At 41.4% G+C, this 23,542-nt stretch overlaps 1 protein-coding gene across 1 annotated transcript; it reads right to left on the reverse strand.

Annotated features, from left to right (window-relative positions):
- Nucleotides 1–1,560: 1,560 nt before the first annotated feature.
- Nucleotides 1,561–23,258, reverse strand: Sypl1 (synaptophysin like 1). The gene is made up of 5 exons (XM_038336331.1): nt 23,108–23,258; nt 13,341–13,465; nt 10,766–10,973; nt 4,229–4,420; nt 1,561–2,893 (listed from the first exon to the last, which is right to left on the reverse strand). The coding sequence occupies exons 1-5, from the start codon at nt 23,174–23,176 to the stop codon at nt 2,759–2,761; spliced, it is 729 nt and encodes a 242-aa protein (XP_038192259.1). The 5' UTR covers nt 23,177–23,258; the 3' UTR covers nt 1,561–2,758.
- Nucleotides 23,259–23,542: the final 284 nt, after the last annotated feature.

Consider the following 23,542-nt stretch of genomic DNA (forward strand, 5'->3'; position numbering starts at 1 on the left):
GAAAATCCTGGCAGCAACAAGCATTGGTCAGAATACTCATTTCTGAGCTATCTGTACCAACTGCATCTCAGAAGGGAAAAGGTTGTTGTTGTAATGCTTTTTTTAAATCTGGCAATTGATCAGTATATTATACATTCACGTACTTTTGGAATTATTACATAAAAACTTTTAATTGTGCCCCAAACATAAAATATGTACTGCTGCCCTTTCCTACAGATTAAAAATCTTTATCATGTGAACTTTATTTAAAAATAAAAACAAACATTAGCTACAAGTCTATCTCTAAAAAGCTGTCTGCAGCTGATCTCTCGGAAGTGGAAGCTTGTATTGAGTTTGTCCTACAAACTGTCTCTGTAGTGTTCACTAAAGAGCAGGTGGAGGGGACAGGTGTCCTTTCTACGTTTACTCTAATTTCAGCACACCACCACTTATTCCACTCACCTTATCAATATCTACCACCAAACAAACACAGTCACACCTAGGTCTGGTGAAGAGAAATCAAATTGCAAACACCGCAAAGGGAGAGGCTTGTATGCTTGAAGCTCTTCCTGCTTCCCCAGCCCCTTGCACTCCAGGCTAACAGTCTAGACATAGCTAACATTCGGCTGAACACAGTTTCACAGCCATTTGCTTTTCGTATGCTTTTTGAGGTCAGTTTAAAAAGACATGAGTGCTTTGCCTGCTTGTGCTTATCTGTGCACATGTGTAGGGCCTGTGGAAGTCAGAAGATGACACTGGATCCCCTTGGAGTTATAGGTGGTTAATAGTTGTCATGTGGGTGCTGAGAATCGAAACTGGTCCAATGGAAGAGCAGCTGGTGCCCTCCACCTCTCCTGCCCAAGGTCAGTACTCTTATTTCCGTGTTTTCAGACACAAATGGAGGTAAGAGGGTACTTCCTCTGGAATGGCCAAGGTTATGTTAGCTCCAGGGTGGAGTGAGAAAAAGAAGATGGGAAGGAAAGGAGGAGGGGGAAGGGGAAGGAGAAAGAGAGAGGGGGAACAGAGACAGAGAGGAGACAGAAATGAAACACAATACACTCAGAGACAGAAATGCATAAACACAGAGAGAGAGATGAGAGACATACATACACTCAGAGAGACAGGGAGAGATAGAGATCACACACACACACACACACACACACACACACACACACACACACACGGCACTGGCAAGGAGGAAATGAGCGTACCTGACTCACACAGCCCAGCCTGGCCTTGGGACTCCAGCTGGATCATGCAGTGCAGGGGGTTAAAGCCAGGGCCTTGTGTACGTAAGACAAGCAGTCTACCCAGTGGGCTATATAATAAGCAGCTGCATTATATAGCAATAGCAATCATAATCTTTGCTATCTGCCTGACCAATTAGAAAATGTGCATCAGGAAACAACCGAAGAGCTATGTCTTCAAATGAGAATGAAGCCCAAAGCACCACAGTCTGTTCTGCTCCCGGACAAGCTCTTACTACCGCTACAAGTCTACGTCCTGCTTAGGAAACCAGTGTGGTTCTGCAGTGCTCACCCTGAGGCTGAGGGCTCGCTGCGACATAACAACTGGGCACTCTTTACTTTAACTTCTTTATTGTTTGCAGTATTAAACACAAATTCTTACAGAGCCGCTTTGCCATGAATAAAGCAACAGAATAAGGTACTATCTCATGATGTACTTTACACGCATACCTCCCTGTAAAACAGAAGTCTGGATCCCTGTACAACAAAAAGCTGAGGAACAAAAGCACTGTATTCTGAACATACCCCAACGTGTGTGTAAAGACAGCACACACACACACACACATCCAGCTTACTTAGGTTCCTTTATGAGCATAATTCCTTAATCATCTCTTTGTGGAATAAGAATGAATATTAAGAAGTATGAAATCCGAACAGCATTTATTTTCACCATATCAATGTTAAACTCAGGAGAAGCAACTTCATTGACTAAATGTTGACTGTTTCAAAAGTAAAAGGCAACCTTAATTTTTAGTGACCCTATAACCAGGGTCTTGAAGAAAAAGGTTGATTTTTATCCCTTGGCATGAACAAAGACATCAAACAAGGGTCACTGAGAATGCCTACATATATAAAGCCATCGTTGGGAATGATGCTCTAACATAGCAAGCCTAAGAAACCACCAGAAATAACTGTGACAGAAGCGCCAAGTTAACACTACACGTTTGTTAGAATTTCCAAGTCCTTGCTCCTAAGACAATCTTAGTACACCTAATAAGTATAGCAGGTCATTTAGAAAAAACATTTAAAATATATACTCAGTCTTTGCAATTCAAATTTTTTAACATGAACAATATTCAGATATAAAATTGTACTAATTTTTTTTCTAAATACAAATTATGCAATCAAGGTTTTCTTAAACAGGCCATGCCTTAGAGATACGATGTGTACAAACTAACAGTAGTGTATATTCCAAACCCATTCTTCCTATATTATGACATGACATAACTTTTCTGAATGAAGGTTTATATTAAGGCTTAAGATGTAAACACTTTAGAAGGTAACTTAGTGAAATTACTGTTCACTTAAAAATAAGTATCATCTCATAACAGGTTCCTGAATGTTCAAACTTACATGTACAAATACATTTACATCTTACATTTCTAGAAAAGGCACATTTTATATAGAAAAGCAGCAAAATCTTAAACCCACCAATTTACTGAAAAAACCATTACTTTTTATTAGAAACAATAATGCTTCTCAAGATGTTGGCAATAAAGCATAGGATAGCACACATTTCATACAGTATTTAGTTATATTCCAGAAGGGGGTGGGACGCCTCCTTGGCTGTGGGAAGCTGACGTATTTGATGGACTATGTAAGCTGGTCTCCTTGTACACAAACCAAGCATTTCCTCCCCAAAGTATCATATTCAGAAAGCCAAAGATCTATGAAAGAGGGAAACAAATATAAAAATCTAATGTTTGCTTTAAACTACATACAAATTAGAATAAAAGACAAAGTCTATACATACAGCCCATCGTACAAATTTTGGATGCATAATAATTTATTATACCCAACTAACCTCTAAATCTGTAACATAAAACAACAAGAAATGGCAACCTTTTCTTTCTGCACATAGGTTCCCATTTGAGAAAAATGACTTTAGACTCTGGTACCCAGGGTGAAGAGGGGCAACAGGAAGCCGAGTCTGCACCTGCACGGTTCTCACTTTTCTTGCATTCCGAATGGTTAGAACCTCATTTCCCTCCCTCTTCTGACTGCCCTCTGCTACTCCAACAGCGGCAGCCAGAAGTGTACTCTCCACACCCTGCACTGACCAACACGCACGCAGGACTCACTGAACCTACGGGGTCCTTCAGCACCAGTGACGGTGACTTACAAGTACGAGTGGGGTGAGAAGCTGAGGAACTAGAAAACTTTACTTTTTCTGTGTAAGTACACTCATAGCACTGCCTGTCAACACAAACTACAAATATTGGCTTTGACATCACAGAGTTATTATCAAGAACATGGGTAAACAGCTTTATAAAGTAATACCGACTTCATCTTATGGGAAAGTATTTTCTGGCAAGTCTTCCAAAACAGATAATATTCAACGTTATTGGCAAGTTCAGTTTGATGAACAGTAGAAAAATATTTAATGAATCAGACATATTAAATTTTACAGATTTGAGAAACTTTAAAAATGTCAGTTCTATGTTCTCTTAGTAAACCAGACTTAAGAGAACAGTGCAAAGTCAGATTTGGTTCAAAAGCTGTGTCTCCTCAGAGGAACATAACACATTTCTCAGCTGTACAACGAAGCTAACAACTGCTTTTCATATTCCTCTCAGAGTGGCTGAGTAACTTCAGATACTATAGCACAATGGCTAGCACAAAATTTCAATAAAAGTTACCATTGCTAGTGTCTTTTAGTCTCTAAATCTTGGTTACAGGTCACACTTTTCACAAGTATATATATATATATATATATATATATATACACACACACCTAGAACCCATGTGTCTCATATATATATATATCCCTAGAACCCACATGTCTCATATATATATCCCTAGAACCCACATGTCTCATATCTATCTATCTATCTATCTATCTATCTATCTATCTATCTATCTATCTATCTATCTATATATCTCCATCCCTAGGACCCACATGTCTCAGTAAGAACCAATTTACTCACAGAGATTATTACAAGTTACTTTCTTAAATGCTGTTCTATTAAATGAAGCGCACTGTGCAAGCAACAGATACTCACCACAGACACATTCAGGGATCCCATACTCGTCACAGAGTCAAAGTAACACAAGGGTTCTTGTGGCTGCTGACAGGGAGCAAGCTCCTTAATAATATTCTGTCCGGTAGCTATCTTAATATCTGTAAGAGCTTTAGCCCAGGCCGAGGAACTCACCAGCCACAGAAACGTGGCAACAAGAGTAACAATAAAGTCCTAGAGCAAAAATAAGCTCCAGTAAGTGAGCAATCAATTTAAAAGCAACACAATTCCTACAAGCAATAAAGAAATCAGGATTATGTTTAATCCCATAGTATCGATGGTCCTCATGACAGACTTTATTTAAAAGGTTGCATTCAGTCTAATCATTATTGGTGTTTACTATTTCTAGAGCACCATGCCAGAGACACAGTAAGACTTAATCATCTCCTTAGAAGTCTACAATTTAGATAAGCGTGGTGGTGCACGCCTTTAATCCCAACACTCGGGAGGCAGAGGCAGTAGATCTTTGTGAGCTAAGGCCAGCCTGGTCTACAGAGCAAGTGCCAGGACAGGCTCCAAAGCTACAGAGAGAAACCTTGTCTTGAAAAAAAGAGAAGTCTACAACTTAAAATTTTATTTTTGAGGCAGTGTTTTGCTAGTCTTGACCTCAGAGTCATCGTCCAGATATAATTTTGGCACGCGTGCACGCCCACAGGCACACGTGGACAACACTTCAGACAGGCTGTCTAGCGAGAAGGCCCCAGGACCACCTATCTTCTCTGCACGTAACACTGAAGCTAGAGGCACACCTGCCCTCGCCCACACATCACGCGCGTGCTGGAGGTCTGAGCTCAGACCCAGCTCTCACAAGTGCTTTCATCCGCTGAGCCACCTCTCTATCCCCGAAGTCCACTTCTTATGCAAAAAGGTCGAGTTTTCTAAACTGTCACCACAATCTCAGGAATACACTGAGTCCTCCTTTCCCCTGCTGAAACGATAAGAACACTTTCCATCATCTTTTTGTTTTGTTCTGTTTCTTGAGACAGTCTTGCAATGTAGCATTGGCTGGCCTGGAACTAAGAGAGATCCAACTGCCTCTGCTTCCTGGGGACTGAGGGCATGCACCCTAGACCAGGTGTTTTCCATCCATCACCTTTTATCAACATCCTAACTGCACAAGTCTTTGGCCCAGCTTAGACCTAAAAACAACCCTACCATTTCTTCTTTTTCAGTTACCCACTTCACTCCCATCATTACTTGAATTACTTAGATTGTAAGATATAATTCCTTGCATATACAATATAAACCCCTTCCCATGTGCAGTTAAAATTCTCAATCTTGTCAAAAATAATTCTCCAAGGGACGGATTACTGAAGTGGTTTAAAAAAATAAAAGAACACAAACCAATCTTTTAAGTTTAAGAACGTTCATTAGGGGTTAGAAAAATGGCTCAGTGGTTAAGAGCATAGGCTGTTATTCCAGAGGACCCAAGTTTAATTTTCAGCACCCATAGGGTGGTGCCTCACTTCCTCTAATTCCAGATTCTGGGGATCTGACACCCTCTTCTGGTCTCTGTGAACCCTACACATGCAGGCAAAATACCTATATATAGAACATTTTAAAAAATTATAGGGGCTTTAATTAGGGAGGAGAAGAAAGGGGAATACGGAAGGAGGGTAAAATAATAGGATGTCTGAAGTTATCAGGAACCATATTATTATCTAACCACATAAAATGAGAGAGAGAGAGAGAGAGAGAGAGAGAGAGAGAGAGAGAGAGAGAGAGAGAATATAAATGAAGTTTCCTATTTAGGTCAACAATGTTCCCTCAAGAGACAAGAACCATAGACTTGCTAACAGAAACTCTAACACCAAGAGTTGGTCAGCGTTGTCCAAGAGACTCCCAAACATTACAGGCTATTGCTGTTGCCCTTGGTTGCCCCCTGGAGATGCAAGGTAAGTTCCCATTGCTGACAACACTGCATTTCTGACACAGAACCCAGAGGACCTGCACTAGGGGAGCTCTCATGGTCCAGTAGGCACCATGCACACTTACAAGGGAAGGAGGCAGCCAACAGTCCTAGTCAGCTCTGCTATGAACCACAATGACCAGAGGGAAATCGTGCCTGGTACTGGAAAAGCCTAGCCGACTACCCAGAGCCAGAGAAATCATGGATCTTGACGGTAACCTACAACTGTCACCTGACTAAATAAACCACTCTAATTCCTAACTACATTCTAAGTATCTACCTCTATACCCACAGACATCACAGAAAACCACAGCTCTGGCATCCAAGGTTCAGGGATTCTGAGAAGAGGAGACAAGAAGACTGTAAGAGTCAGAGGAACAGGAGGCGGCTGTGAGATCATGCCTCCAAGAACGTCAGAGATCTGAACAAGGATGACCCCAGGAGACAAGCTTGTAAGGAAGGAGGGAGGCTCAGGGCTCAGCGGAGACAGGGAACTCTCAGAGTAGAAGTGGTCAGTCCTGAAGTCACCCACACACAAGCAGCATTACATGAGCCGAGCAAGTTCTAGTCACATATTTAGGAAAAAAAGTAATAACAATCAAAGAGGCCATGAATTTCAGAGAGAGTAAGGGGGATACAGAGGAGGGGTTGGAAGTAGCAAAGGGAAGAGGGGAAATGATGCAATTATAATTTCAAAAATAAAATACTACTACAAAAATTTAAAAGACAATGTTCATTTTATTAACAAAAAGATGAAACAGTACCTTTAGAAGTTCAGAAGTTTTCTACTGAATCCTGTTAATTATTACATTCTCAAAAATAAACATGAAGGTTTTAGTACTTTAGCTTTTTTTTTTTTAACAGTAATAACAAGACAAAGAAAGAAAGAAAAATCTCCTTACCCAATCTTTTCTGCCAGGGAAATAAAATACTGCCCACTGGACTGGTTTCAAAACCTAAACACTCAGAGTGTGAACTGTGCACTGTGACGTCCTCTCAAGTCTCACCTTATGTGGTTGTCCTGTGAACTAATGAACTAAGTATGAATTTAGTTATAAATAATAGCTTTGATGCTCCTCTACACATATAGGATATCAAGGCATCTGCTCAGGTATGTTAGCAGCAGAGGCCAAGAAATGAGTTCTAAGGCTTATCACTGAAGAATTCTTTAAAAAATAATAATAAAATTAAAATTTAATTATCTTGGACCAGGGAGATAGTACAACAGATAAAGGTGCTTGTCACCAAAGCTGACAACCTGAGTTAGATTCATGGAAGGAGAGAACAGATCATGCAAGCTGTCCTGACTCCACATGTGTACACAAATGGAAATGAATGCAAACTTTTTTAAAGACCTTACTTATCCCACCAGCCTCCTTTTAACCATATGACGAACAGTATTTGTGCTCAGAGGACAAACTAAGGGCTAACTATACAAGCATGGCTGTTTGCAGTACTTGAGCCTCTGCAGCCGACCCTCTCCCCTGCACGCCTATCCTCTGCAGCCAACCCTCTCCCCTGCACCCCTATCCTCTGCTCTGTTTCTGCTGCACACAGACATTTCCTAAGAACTTCTTGTCTTCTGGAAACTTGATAAAAATGTCACACTAAAAACATTCCCTTGACGATAAAGTTATAACTTTGACAAAAAATATGTCAAATGCCTTAATTTTCATCCTTTTGAATTCTTGGCTAAAACATCTGCTTTTCTCCTGCTTATGCTTATTTTCTGTGTGTGTGAATATAAGTGCTTGTCTGTGTGTATGTGTGTGTGTGTGTTTGTGTAGGCAGATGGCCGGCTCAGAGAACTCCGCCGTGTGCTGGGCTGCACACCTGTAGTGAGGTGAGCTCAGGCCCTCAGGCTCAGATAGCAAACACTTTACCAACGAGCACAGCCATTTTCCCAGCCCACAGGCTATGCTCTTGAAATCTGATTCGCTGACATTTAGATTAAGGCACCACATCCACCTATCTCAAAAAAATAGTAACTTTTCTAAACATGGAGCATAAAATAAACTCTGTGGAAGAAAACTGAGCGACTACTTTGGTCCCTGCTCCTAGACCCTGTCACACGGCAGACCACGGTTTGCACATAGCGGTCTGCAATGCAGTGAGTGACCTGCAGCTTCTGGACTCCAACCGGTAAGTTAATATGATTCATCAAAGATTTTAGAATTTGGAAATCCTTTTTTTCTGTGTTTAAATTTTGATATTCCTGACTTGTTGCACCATTAAATCATCTGCTACTTTATAAAAAAAAGTACTATATTAAAAAAGAAAACCTAGACTCAAAAATCTGAACCCGAAATACTTAAAATACTTTAGTACAGAATTGAGAATGTTAATTAACAACAAACTTGTAACTTATCCTTGTTATATTTAAAATTTGGGTATATAAAAATTTACTTTTATTATTTTAAATTGTGTGTGTGTGTGTGTGTGTGTTTCTAGGGAGGGTAGGGAGCATCATTAAAGGGTACTGCATCCCTCTGGAGCCAGATATGGGGGCTGGGAAATAAACTCAGGCCTTCGAGTAGAACAGTATGTGCTCTGATCTGCTGAGCCATCTCTACAGCTCCAGAATTTTACTTTTATAAACAAGAAGCACCCATTTTTCTTGGCATGGTAGTACAGACCTGTATTCCCAACACTTAAGAGCAGAGACAGAAGACCAGAAGGTTTAACGTTATCTATGGCTAACTAGCAGGCCAGCCTGTCTCAAAAACAGCAAAACAACAACAAAAAATAAGAACTCATCCTATGTTATACTAGCAAAAACCATCAATGAAACCAACTGTGAAATATCTACATGACCAATAACATCACTCTAATACAGAAAAATACTTCTGAAAAAAAATACAGAAAAAAACCCAGCTAGATAGATTGTTTTACTTTTATCATAAAGAAAGCACTCTAAAATCGAGTACATTTACACGATGGAGTACTACACAGCAGAAAAAAAATGACATCTTGAATTCTGCAAGAAAATGGATAGAGCTAGAAAACATTATTTTGAGTGAGGTAATCCAGACACAGAAAGACAATTATCACATGTATTCACTCATAGGTGTTTTTTAAACATAAAGCAAAGAAAGCCAGCCTACAAACCACAATCCCAGAGAACTTAGACAACAATGAGGACACTAAGAGAGACTTACATAGATCTAATCTACATGGGAAGTAGAAAAGACAAGATCTCCTGAGTAAACTGGGAGCATGAGGACCTTGGGGGAAGGCTGAAGGGGAGAGGGAAGAGGCAGGGAGGGGAGCAGAGAAAAATGTAGAGCTCAATAAAAAAAAAAAAAGAAAAGAAAGAAAGAAAGCACTCTACAAACTAGATCTTAATACTGACTAAAGTGCAATAATTTTTAAATTACTGGATAAAATACAAGAAAGGGTTGCTTTATTTAGTAAAAAGGAATTTTTTTGGTATAACAAAATGCAAAATAAAACTAAACAAAATACACTTTACAAATGAAGAATTTTCCCCAGGACTCAGTAAGCAGAGCCAAGTGGCTCTCTTTGAGTTCGAGCCTGGTTTAGTCTCGAGAGCAAGTTCTAGGACAGTCAGGACTACACAGAGAAACACTGTCTTGAAAAACAAAACAAACAAGCAAAAAATTAAAAATATTATCAGTATGATCAATCTAGTCACTTTTTAAGGCAAAGCCCGAACTGTCCAAAGTTATAGATTCCTAATCTGTAATGAATAAACACTTCAAAATGTAATTAATAGCCAAAAATATTTATGGAAACAACCAGCTTTCTTCTGCTTTTCCAGACAAGAAATAGAAAACATACATGTGTAAAAAATGATTTTGTTCTTTACTTACCATTTATATTCTATAATCCAAGCAGCAAAAGTTAAAAATAAATTGGTAAATATATCGTATCTCAAAAATTCCTTCATATTAAAGCAGCCTTCTTTTTAAGGTAAATTCACGACTTCTTTGAAGACTTCAGTGCTTTTTTTTCACAGATACAAATGACTAGCATAATCATAAGACCCTCCGCACTGACTTTAAAGTTATTCCTTTATAGTGGAGGTCTAACACAAACCATGGCTTATCTCTGGACTTGCCCCTGATAACCCTTATTCTTGAAGATTATCTTAGTTCTAGATCAGCAGAATCTGAAGCTCTAAGAAAGGGATGAAGATCTCAAGTCCAAATCCTTTGTTGGTATCTCATAGGATCCGCTGTAACTCGCTGATATCAGGATAATGAATATAAGAATTATCTGGTCAGAATTTAGCATAAAAGCAGCCATATGCAATGCATGTATAAGGGGTCGAGTATTGCTAGACAACGTCCTATTTAAAAAAGTCAGATCTGATCTTTGGGCCACACTTTGCTGATAAAGAAAACAGAGCTCACTTAAAATGGTAGTGCATAAAAGGGGTTTTGAGGAAAGAGAACAAAGATGTGAAGCAGAAATGAGACCTGCAACTCTTCAAATTAAAGACATCAATTTCTTAACTTTTAGCTACTTAAAACTTATGGATTTATCAAATATTCAAGAGTTTTCCAGGTCAGGCTATGACATTGGACTAAGCCTGATGACTGGAGCGAGCTCTCCTTTGCTCCCACAGCGCACCCAAGATCACTTACAATCATGGGCAGCTTGCGGCTCTCCCGGTAGAGGCTGGTGTAGCCCACGTAGAGCACTAGGGCAGCCATGCAGTAGAGGAACACGAAGACGGCAAAGGTGACGTAGAACTGCGCAGAGGAGGAGTAGTCACCGATGAGGACGTTGTTTTCCCACGTCACATTACACACGGTGCCACTGGAGTCTAAGTGGAAGGACGCCCGGTTCAACCTATAAAAAATAAATACACAAACTGCTGGACTCCAGCAGAGAAATACTGACATTTCAAAATAAATTCCCAAATATACTAAAAACATTCTCTTTTTAAAAAATATTCAAATACTTAACTAAAACAAAAATTTCATACTACACAGTCCCATAAATTTATTCAGTAATAGGTTTATGACAGAGTCACTACAAATGGAGTCCAACAGTTTTAACATTATTTATATTCTAGGAGGCAGAGGTCTGGGCCACTAGTTCTAGGAGAACCAATCAATACGATCTTCTTCTTCCTTTTTTAAAAAAAGATACTGTCAACCAACCTGGAGGCCCAGTTTTAATTTTTATTTTATGTGTGGATGTTTTGCCTGCATCAATGTCTGTGTACCACCTGTGTGCCCATGCCTGCAGAAGCCAGAGGAAGGCATCAGATCCTCTGGAAGTAGATTTCAGACAACTGTGAGCCATATATGGGTGCTGGGAATTGAACCTAGGTCCTTGGAAAGAGCAGCCAGGGCTCTTAACTGCTGGGCCATCTCTCCAGCCCCACAAGTCATATTTAACCCTTGATTAATTAGTTGCTAAAGGAAAATTCACACTGCCTTACATTTACCCATTTGTAAGTTATAAACCCAACTGTCATTAAGGATGACGGTTACTGTAACCAAACAAGTTAAGTGGTAGAAAAGGTTAGATGATTAGTGAGCTCTCAGGATATACAGACCTTTAATGTAATATTTTATTCGCAGAGCATAGCAGTGTAGGCCTTTGTTCTTAGCACACAGGGGAACAGAGAGAGGCAGATCTCTACGAGTTCTTGGGCCAGCCTAGTCTACACAGCAAGTTTCTGACCAACAAGGGCTATATAGTGAAATCTTGCCTCAATTTTTTTTATTTATCAAAATATCCTTAAAAGATTACACTTCCAATTTATTGGACAGAAAATCGAGTCTTTGTGAGATATCAAGTAAAGCCAAGCAGAGAAGACTCAGACACAGATGTCCCCCACAGACCTTCCAGTGGAAATGGAAGTAACACAAAAGAGACCTGCTGCTGCTATGCACCTCTCAAAGTCCTCTAAACGTAAAATACATATGATTTTATACTTGAGAAACAGTATGCTTTGTGTATGTCTTAAAATGACACAGAACACTATTAGTTCAGGAACTGCAGAGGCATGCGGAATATGTGTTGATAAACCGAGTTTGCTCACTAACAGAACAGTCTCCATTTTCCTCCATTTCTGATCTACTGTCATGTGACAGAATGTCAAGACAATGTCACAGTACTAAACGTTTCTAACGTCCGCTTTCTGCTATCATTTGATCTATCCACCCCATCCCTTTCTACCTTTTTCTCTCTTTTGAGACAGGGTTTTCCTATGCTGCCTCGAACTTGTAATGTAGACTGGGGCAGTCCTCCTGAGTGCTGACATTAAAGGCACGTGCCACCACACCTGCCTCGCTGCTGTGACTTTAGTATGATAAGTCTTATGTAAGCTCACTGAACGCTTGGCTCCCTGGTGACACTGTCATGGCAGGTGCTGGAGGAAACGGCGTTTGGGACATCTTGTTTCAGCATGAGATGAAGAGCCGCCTTTGCCACAAACTCTGTAGTGATTCCGCCCAAGGTCACGAGGCTGACTTACTACCATGGTACAGCCTCTTGAAACCGTGGGCCAAAGCAGTAATGAATAAACTTCCCCTTTGTATATTTTCTTCATCAGACACCAGAAAAAGTTTGCAGATAGGTGATGTGGGATTCCCATCCACCTGTGAATATGTTTTACTGCCATTGGTTAATAAAGAAGCTGCTTTCAGCCAATGGCTTAACAGAGTAAAGCTAGGTGGGAAATCCAAACAGATGTAGAGAAAGAGAGTAGGTGGAGTCAAGAGAGATGCCGTGTGGCTGCGCAGGAACCTTGCTGGTGAACCACGAGCCTCGTGATAAAATATAAAATAATAGAAATGGGTTAATTTAAGATGAAAGAGCAAGTCACAAATATGCTTAAGCTATTGGCCAAACAGTATTGCAAATAATAAAGTTTCTATGTGATTATTTTGGATTTGGGTGTCTGGGAACAAACAGTCTCCATCTACAGACAGGCACCGGTCTGCACCATAGTCTAAGTAAAAACTCACAAGTGAAGATCCAAATCCAAACTATTCTACCACCTTCCATGAGCAAATGCTGGAGAATATGTCCCAGTTCATGCAGTGAGAGCTGAGGCAGGCAGGGTCTGCTCCCCAGACCCCCTTGGAGTCGTCTTGCCTTGACTTCCCAAGGGCCGTGACTGCAGAGTCCAGAGCAGTTGTTGGAAACCCTAGTCACTGCATATGGAGTTAAAACAGTGATAAACAAGTAAAGACAGCTCACCTGAACGGGTATCCAAACGCCGCTGTAGCCGTCTTGTTCACAACACCCTTAGAAGGACAACTCACTAGAATCTCGGTTTTGCCCTTAAACCCGCCACAGGTGGCAAAAGCAAAGATGGAAGCAAACTACATAAAACGAGACCAAAACACAGAAAAAAGAGAAGCATTACTATACCAAACAAAAGTCATTAAAACATAGTACACTGATCACTAAGTATTCTAGAAATTACTAGCCACATGCTAACAACATTACAAAACGTGAGTATTTTCCTGAGTATATAAAATACACTAGCCCATACAGTAGGAAATGCAGAGAAGACTTCTGGAGCATTGTGGCAGAGGCAGGACTGCTGTGAGTTCAAGGCCAGCCTGGTCTACACAGATGCAGAGAATTCCAGGACAGACAGATAATAGAGACCCTTTCTCAAAAAAACAAAAACACAAAGCAAAGAAATTCAAATAAGACTCATTTTTCTCTATCAAAATTTTAAACAGGGGTAAAAGGAAGGTGTTTTTGTTTGGGGCTCAAGTAACTGGTATACTGTTGGAATCAAGAAGTTGTATAGGACAACACTCTTTTCTAACTCATGAATGTGTGAAATATCACTTTCAAGTATTTTTGGGTTTCGATACATATGCTTAAAAATATAATAATGCTTCCTTAATTCTATTTATAACAGAGGAAACCAAGAAGCATGTTACGTATCACTAGAGAGTCATATAAACAAGAATTCATTTATACAATAGGATAAACTTTTAATTACTAAAATATTAGAGATTATTTAATAACACAGCAACATGCTCATAACATACAGAATGTTCATACATTATATATGTATCCGCATCTACACACACAAAGAGGGTACAACATAGAAATTTTTATTAAATTTTTACTAAAATTTACATGAAAAATTTTAATAGTGATCATCTTTTAGTACAACACAAGATACAAGATTTAATTTCTTTTTGTCTTCTAAATTTTTTCCACAACAAAAATACTTTGCTTTGGGTGCTATCATAACTAAAAATTCAGTAATTCAGTAAATGTCAATATTTCTTATTTTCAAAATACATGTGGAGCCTACCCATCACCTCCTAATCTAGATGACTATCCAGTCGCCTCTCGGCTGGAGTCTGCACTAACAGCCTCGATTTTGATTCCTTCTTTGCCACACTTCAGAGCCCTGCAGTATGCACACATGTGTGAGCAGACTACCTTCCATGGGCTGAGCCCTCGAACACCCTTTACTTCCCTCATGTCTTTAACTCTGTTACACTGATTGCTATTTTCCCTTTCCCTTAACTTTCTACACACTTCCTATCTGGGGGCTGGTCACTAAACACCTCCTTCAGGGCCTTCCTTCGCTGTTCCTTCTGCCTGAAACACATCCACTCCTGCATGTAATCTCAGCAGAGCTGTTCTCCTTCATGCCCACCTCTAACACTAACCCCCTGAGTGCTGGAAGCACAGGCAGGAGCCACTATACCCAGCACGTGTGTCTCCCATGCCACGTGCTAGGGTCTGAATCCAAGACCTTGAGCAAGCTTTGGCACGTGCTCTTCCACTATACCCTCAACACCCCCCCATTCTGGAGACTACAAGGGCATGGGACCAATACAACCACATGACTGAGCTTGGAAGTGGAACTGTGAAGGCCAGCAGTCATGAGAGCCAGAGGCTGTAAGATTAATACAGCTCTGGCCAGTAGCTGACAAGAACCTCAGAAGCCCTGAACCCAAGGCCTCTGATTCCTTCCACATAGAAACCATGAGGTAATAAATATCTGTGGTTTAAGTTGCTGTGCTGGGGCATTTTTCTATCCGGTGACAGATAACCAAGTAAAGGGCTAATCAATACATGGCTTAAAGGAGCCACAATCTAAATGAAAAAGCCTTTAAAAAGGAAAACCTGCAACCATGCAGAATAATTTAAGGCACTAACCATAAAACAGTTAATTTCAACTACAGTAGAAAGTTTAAAATCAAAAGTCAATTTTTGAATATAGAGCAAGCTAAAAAGTAGATGAAATGCTTGTAATAAAAAGTCACAGAACTAGAGAGAGGGCTCAGTGGTTAAGTGCTGCTCTTCCAGAGGTCCTGAGTTCAATTCCCAGCAACCACATGGTGGTTCACAGCTATCAATAGTGGGACCTGATGCCCTCTCTGGCATAAGGCTGTACATGCAGATAGAGCACTCATATATACAGAATAAATAAATAGATAAATAAATCTCTAACAAAAAGGTGCCTGAAGATCTAAGGAGACCCTTTCTCGTACTGAGCCTTCTCTATGAATGCGCACAGCAATACTGTTTATATCCAGGGGAGGAGAAAGCAGCAGGAAAACTGACCATAGAAGCACACTCTTACAGTGCAAAGGTATAACCAAATGAGATACCCTAGCTACCATCCTGTTCCCTGTCCTCTTGCACTGTCCGCAAACCATTTTTTAAAAGATTTATGTGCATGAGTCAAGAGTTTTGCTTATATGTGTCTGTGTACCACAAGAGTGCTGGTGACTCAGAGGTCAGAACAGGGTGATGGATCCCCATGAACTGGAACCATGGATCGGGGTGAGCCGCCACACAGGTGCTAGGAATCAAATCTGGGTCCTTTTCAAAAACACATGCTTTTAAAAGTCAAGCCATCTCTCTAGCCCTTCATTCTTAAAAATTAAAACAAAACAAAACACCATAAAGAAAAAAGTTACAAGAGCTACAGCTTACCACATCAATATAAAGGAGTTGCAGAAATCTAATGCTGAATTTAAAAAAAAATCAGGTTGTCTAAGATTATACAGAATATGAACTTTCAAAAAAGTTTGTTAAAGATAAAGATCACTTTCCAAATGAGGGTGGCCTTCAGCTCACAGAACTGTGTCTTACTGTCTCCACTTCTATGCTCTGGCTTACACCAGCAGATCTAGTCTAGAACCACTTAAAAGACACATTTTTTGTATCACATCTGCAATGCTTTGCTTAGGCCCTTACTGGTTTTCACTGGACTCACTCAACAAACTTTTGCTGTTTCTAATTTTATTCCAATCAGCACACATCTTCCATTGTGTGGGCTCTAAAGCTACAGCACCCAATGAAAACAACCACCAGACACAATGGCTGCTGAACTGTGAATGCTGCCCTCTAAACTATAACATGCTGTACGTGTAAACTACATAAACTGGGGCTGGGAATGTAGTCAGTTGTTGTCATAGCTCGAGTTTCTCTTGCTACAAAACACCATGACCAAAAAGCAAGTTGGAGAGGAAAGGGTTTATTCAGCTTACACTTCCACAGTGCTTTTCATCACCAAAGGAATCAAGACATGAGCTCAAACAGGGTAGGATCCTGGCGGCAGGAGCTGATCCATGGAGGAGCACTGCTTACTGGTTTGCTTCTCATGGCTTCTCACAGAACTCAGGACCACCAGCACAGGGGTGGCACCGCCCACCATCAATAACTTATTAACTTCACCTTTATGGCTAAAACAACATTAAATTACTCTGTAACGTATGTTTGTTTGCTGTGTTTTACTTTTTGGACAAAGTTACTTTAGAAAAGCTGTCACACTAATCTGAAATAGCAATCTGATCACGTAGCCTGGTTTAAAGGGAGTCAGTCCTCCAATGCTTTTCGGGTCCGTATTTAAGAAACAAATTAAACACCTATCACCATGTCGTGAATGGCACAGCTACTGCAGTCACAACCTTTTCTCCAGATTTAGTGGAACCATGTTCTCTGTCAGGTACTGTTATGACTGACACTCTGAACTGTTACTGCTTCTGGAACATGCCAGGATCTATGCTAAGTTGTATGCATAAATTTCTACCTAATTTACCGCGGCACTGACTTGGACCGCTACAGACACTAGTCTATCCAGTACTAACTCTACCACTAGAATTTTCCTTGTGCATTTTGTTATGTAACAAAGACTTTGGTTTTTTAATACAGAAATTAGAGAGCACTGTACTATCCTATCAAGTGTTGCTTTCATGCTAGTAATTCTTGTATTCTTTTTACCCAGAAAAAGGAACAAGGCGCACATTTATAATAACTGAAATACCCAAGGTAATTATTTGAGTAACCATACAACCAACACTCTATTTTTATTGTACAGAATGTCTGACCAAGATTAGAAGTTATATACTAGCTGAGAGTGGAAGTACATACCTTTAATTCTAGCACTTGGGATGCACAAGCAAGTAGATTTCTGAGTTTGAGGCCAGTCTGAGCTACATAGCAAGTTCCAGGCCAGCTTGGGCTGTATAAGACCCTGTTTCAAATAACAAAAACCCAAATAAACAAAACCCCACCAAAACAGTAAGTTATATACTGGCTGCCCACCAGTAAAACCTGACTATGCTAAACTTGCATAATTCTTTCAGTATTTATTTTTAAAGTGTAAATTTATCATTAAACTTGGGATGCTGCACATAAACCTGGGCTTCCTGCTTTTCCTGAGCACACATGGGAAAGCTGGAGATAACGCAACATCAGAATCACTCTCACAGAGAAGCAGTCATACAGAACAGGAGTGACATCAAAGACAGGGCAGGCACTTTCCAGACCGGCTCGCTCTCTAGTGTCTGACAACCTGCAGGAAGCACGTGGTAAGAAAACTATAGTCTTTTCAGCCGCTCACTTCTCCTGGGTGCTATGAACACGATGATCTGAACCAGCCAATAATAAACGACACTAATTCCTGGTCCCCTGTGAAATTCACTTTCCTCCGCTAACCAAGAGGAATGAAAGCACAGACATGGGATTCTCTCTTCAGCTGAACATCTTTTTAAACATTTTAACTTTTTAAAAATTTATTATTATTAGTTTTTCAAGACAGAGTTTGGAGCCTTTCCTGGAAATCGCTTTGTAGGCCAGGCTGGCTTCAGACTCACAGAGATCCCCCTGCCTCTGCCTCCTGAGTGCTGAGATTAAAGGTGTGCACCACCACTGCCCAGCTACATTTAAACTTCTGTTCACATAGTTCTAGAGAGAATTAGAACTTTATTGCTGGGCCTGCATGTTAAGAAGGTCGTATGTGGATGCAGTGGACTAGCTATGTTCTGGATCCTACACCTGGAAGAACAGAGCAATAACCTCACTTATTTTCTTGTTTTTAGTCTTCATATATTCCAACGTGAGTATCCTGTCTACACAGGTTTATGGAATAAAGTAGCTGTAACCAAATGAACCTTTACAAAATGGAACTATGTGCTAGGGTGTGTAGACTGATAATACATTCACACACAAAAGAACGGAAGTCACACTGTGAGATAAAAACAGAGTCTATTTTATCAAACTAGAATAAAAAAATGATTGCAATACGAGGATTTTTAAAAAATGAGGATTTAAAAATATAAGCTAGCTGGGGTGGTACATATTTATAATTCTAGCATTCAGGTGTTGGGAGCAGAAAGATCAGGATTTCAAGGAATGCAGCCCCAGCTACAAATCAAGTGTGAGGCCAGCCTGGGCTACCTGAGACCCTATCTCAAAGATGTACAAAAGGAAACAAAATATATGAATGTAAATTTGTCCTAAATATACATTATGCCTTAAAGTACTATCATTAAAATGTATACCCAAACTACAGATGCATAGAGGGCTTTGTGCAAAAATGTTTGCACTGATAAAATGTTTTCATGTAGGAAAAACCTGGGGACACCCGATATTTTCAGTGAACTACCTATCCTATCGACAGGCACAATACTATCTCCTAGTCATATACTTTGCTTATTCTCAGAATTCTACTGGAGATACTGAGCTCCTCTAAGTGAGAGAGCGGGAACAAAGCACTTCCAGACCTCCACTGCTGCTCAGTGTCATCACTAAACCAAAGTTATCTGCTTAAATTTCTTCATGGTTAATATTTTGTTCTGAAAGGAACCAACTGAAATATTTAGAAACACACCTGGAATCTACTGCATGTGTGTTCCTATATAAAGCCAAACACCTTAGTTGTTCTTACTAAGTCCAACACTGAGAGCACTGACACCTCAGCTTACTCTCACAGAACGAGCAAAGAAACCAGCACCAGTGCTTACTCCCCCTGTCCACTTCTGCAGGACAACCACACGCACCTCCACAGCCCTGCAGGATTAGATCCCTGAGGTCCAGCTAACTGACTGTTCTTTTCTGACTCTCAATCACTATGCTGGCATTTGTGCCATCTTTACCATTACACATGTTTGGTTGAGTACAGAGCTGTAAATCCCCATATTTGTGTATCTATAATATGTATATTACATATACATATATAAACATATTTACTTTAAAATCATTTTGAAAGCCAGTGCTTCGGCTGCTGTAAGACGCTGGCCACTGAACCTCGTGATCTGAATCCAATCACCAGGTCTCACATGGTAGAAGGAAAACCAACTCCAGGATGTTATCCTCTGACCACATGTGATAAATAATAATTTTCAGACTTTTCAATTATTTTCATGACCTCTGGAGTAAATCAGCATCTTCACTGTTGATATGGCTGGCTGGGTTGACAGGAGTATGTTTTATTATGGAGAACTAGTAGGATTTGTTAACACTTGATAAAATTTGAGTTAAGTAAAAATTGGTTTTCTTCCTATGTTTCAGGGTATTTGATGCAGGCTCAGAATGTTTTTCTTCCCAGCAGGGAGACTGGCCCAGTCTCAGTTGCTAGGCTGTGCACTATCCTGTGCGTGCCCATGCTGTGATCACCTTCTGTTGTTCTCAAGTCGCACTGTTTGAGGCAGGGTTCTCACTGAACCAGGAACGTCTTATTTCTGCTACACTGGCTGGCCAGTGACATTCCACAGCACTGAGATTACAGATGTCTACCTGCTGGGCATCTAAACTCAGGTCCTGGGTTTCTGCAGCAAGCACTTTGCCCAATGAGTCAATTCCCCAGTCTCTCTGCCTATCTTCTGAAGTACTCATATCTACATCATACCCCCAGAGGCGTTTACTCTACACTGTTTCTGGTCCCCAACAATGTTTTTTGTACAGTAAAACATTCATCTCAGCCTGCAGACCCCTGAGAGTTCTCAAGACTCTTAACTTACAAAGGTCAAAATTACTTTTGTAATAACACCAAGATATTATTTATTCTAATATGTTGACACCTGCACTGATTAAGCAAATGGACTGATGGGTAAACGGTTGGGCTTTAAATAATCAGCAGTATTAGCAGCTTGGGGGAAAAAAAGTTCACTTAAGAATGTTTGATGGCCAGGCAGTGGTGGTGCATGCCTTTAATTCCAGCCCTCAAGAGGCAGAGATAGGCGAATCTTAGAGTTTGAGGTCAGCCTGATCTACAGAGTAAGTTCCAAGACAGCCAGGGCTACACAGAGAAACCCTGCTGTGGGAGCTCCTTCAGCTCCTTCAGCCAAACCCTGCCTCAAAAAGCCAAAAGAAAAAAAAATGTTGGATGAAGCAATAAAAATGATTAAACCCTGAGTCCTAAATCTTACTAGTTTAAGAGAGGCGGAAAACACAAAGATTTTTGTTGCATATCTAATGATAATGGCCGGTTCTAGAGAAAGTATTTAAACAAATGAGTTGTGACTGAAATTAGTATTTCATTTTTCTTTCTAACACCACCAATTCTCCTGTGCCCCCAAATACTGTCAACCTTCACTGAGTTCATCACCTTCCCAGACACCCACCCCTTAGCTTACACCAAGGTGGTTTCTGATTTTACTGAGACTACTTTTGATAATGTCATCAAGCCTCCTGACTACAAAAAGAAGACAGACGCTTTGGCTCTGATTTTACCCACGTGCTCCATAGCGCCTGACATTCCTGAGCATTCTTTACTTGAAATTCTAGCAGTGATGTCAAGATGTTTCTCAACACCCACCCTAATTCTTTTTTCTTTGCTGACCTGTATTCTTAACAGTTAAGCTCATATATGCCACTGCCTTCAGGACACTGCAACTTACATTATGTGAAGGGATTACCAACAATATATCCTGGTTAACCATCCAAATATTTTTCTCTTCCTTTTAATGACTTGGACAATAAGGCCATTATCAACCCAAGCCAGAAATACGCTAGTCATCACAAGCATGCTACTTCTCTCTCTATATTTTAACTTCTAGACCTCCCATCCTCACAGGTAATCTCTAAAGCAACAGCTCTCTCTCCATGGGGGGCCATTTTTACACTGTTAACAACGCAATGAATCCCCTAAGCGTAACTGGACACTACCCAATAAACAGCCTAACACTTGATATCTTGTACACAAAGGGCCAGTTTTTAAGCCTGAAACCTCAGGACCATCAAGGGCTTCAAAACCTACCTGTTATAATCATCTAGAACCATACTTTTGCCTGGTATGTCCATGTTCCAACTGGGTACTTCTTGACACAACACTATGCTGCCTCCCACTGAACGTAAGATCCTTCTGCCTAGAAAGTCACCCGGTGTCCCCACCCAAATGAGTGCATCCTTCCTTCCATCTGTAGAGGCCTCGCCGCCGATCCCTTCCTGCTTCCTCTACACTTCACAAGGAGCTTAGGTACAGAACTTACCATATGGTGTCTTTATATACTCCACGCCATCCGGAACGATCATCAGCACGGCGCTCTAATAGACCGCCTCAAATATTTGTTGGGTAAATATTCAGCACGCCATTAACACAATACAGTCTTATTACAAAATTACTGCCTGCGTGGTAAAGTCTTCAAACTGAAGGTAGCATTTCCTTACATTTAAGGATAATTTCAAAATACTACAACAACAACGACAAAAAAATCACCCCTACTTCAAAATATTCAAGAAAAACTTGTAAACTGCCTCTTACATTTAAGTGAAAACCTAAATCATTAAACTGAATTGCAACCTTCAAAGAGACTAAACGTAAGGGATTTTCTCTGATTTTTTTTCTTTACATTTCTTTGATTTCTCGCCTATACTTTGGGGATTAACTTTCTTCTAAACTTAGGTTTGTACAAAAAGTCACGTGTCTTTTGCCAGTTGCAAGAAACCGGCACCCCTTCCAGTTTTCATAAAACTGGTGGCAAATAGTGTAAATAGAAAAATCAGAGCATCATCGGAAAACTTGAAGTTCTATGTTAAAACACATGTAGGGAACTGGAATGAATTGTGAAGGAGTTTAACGTTACTGGCTATAAAAACACAACCTGAAGGCACACTGGGCAAACAAATGCCAACCGCGTAAGTTAACAATTTTTAAAACCGGCACCGAACTGTATAGTGGGCCGCGAAGTGTGTGAGGAAGATAGCATTGCTTGGTAAACTAACTTCGAGAGCCAAGGTCGAACTAGCAAGTCTCCTTTGATGTTAATGATTGTTTGCTAGGGAAAAGGCTGAGAGCTGACTTTCCAAGCAGGATGTTGCTACAAGTAAGAGAAAACCATCTTGATGTCCTCGGCAGGCAAGGTATTAAATGGGCCGAGCAGCAGGATGCGTGAGCGGCAAGGGCCTCGCTCCGCGTCCCTGACCCACACACTATTTTTAACCAGGCCAGCGAAGAGGCAGCGCAGCGCAGGTCGGCACGGCCGCGGAGGGCGCCGGCCTCCGGGCGCTCGGTTTCGGTTGGACCGCAGCAGGAAGTCCGGTCTTCCTTTGCGGCTGGCTGTGAAGCTTGAGAGGAAAGCGAGCCGCTCCCATGCCTCCGCGCCTAAGGGCGGCCGGGACGAGCCACGCGCACCCGCGCCTCGACGCCACCGGCCGCCATCTCCGCCCCGCGGCCTGGGAGCGCGATCCCCGCCTCCCCGCAGGGCGACCCCCGTGCCGGGCCGGCCGGGGTCCGCGTCGCCGGCTGCACTCACCCACTCCAGGATCTTGATGAAGCCGAGCGGCTCCTTGAGCGGGTTGAGGTTGATCTGGAAGGCGGACATCCTCTGAAGGAAAGGAGGGAAGAGAGTCAGGACGCTGGGCGGAGGAGGGGAGCGGCGCTACCGGAGCGGCTTGGCGGCGAGAACAGGAAGGCGGGGCCGGGGGGGAGGAACAAGGCGTGGCCGAGGGGCGTGGCCAGAGGGCCTGCGGGGCGGGGCGTCCTATGGGGCGGGGCGTCCAATGGGACGTGACAGGAGGGTCTGCGGGGCGGGACGCCCGATGGGCGTGGCCTGAGCGCCTGCGGGGCGGGGTCGGATGGTCTGCGGGGCGGGGCGTCCTATGGGGCGGGGCCGGACGGCGGTTGAACGTCACTGTGGAGCCAGAGCGGGCGAGCCGGGAAAGACGAGGCTGCGAGGCGTCTGGGCAAG

This window comes from Arvicola amphibius, chromosome 7 (genome assembly GCF_903992535.2).
Source record: "Arvicola amphibius chromosome 7, mArvAmp1.2, whole genome shotgun sequence".
Taxonomy (NCBI): Eukaryota; Metazoa; Chordata; class Mammalia; order Rodentia; family Cricetidae; genus Arvicola; species Arvicola amphibius.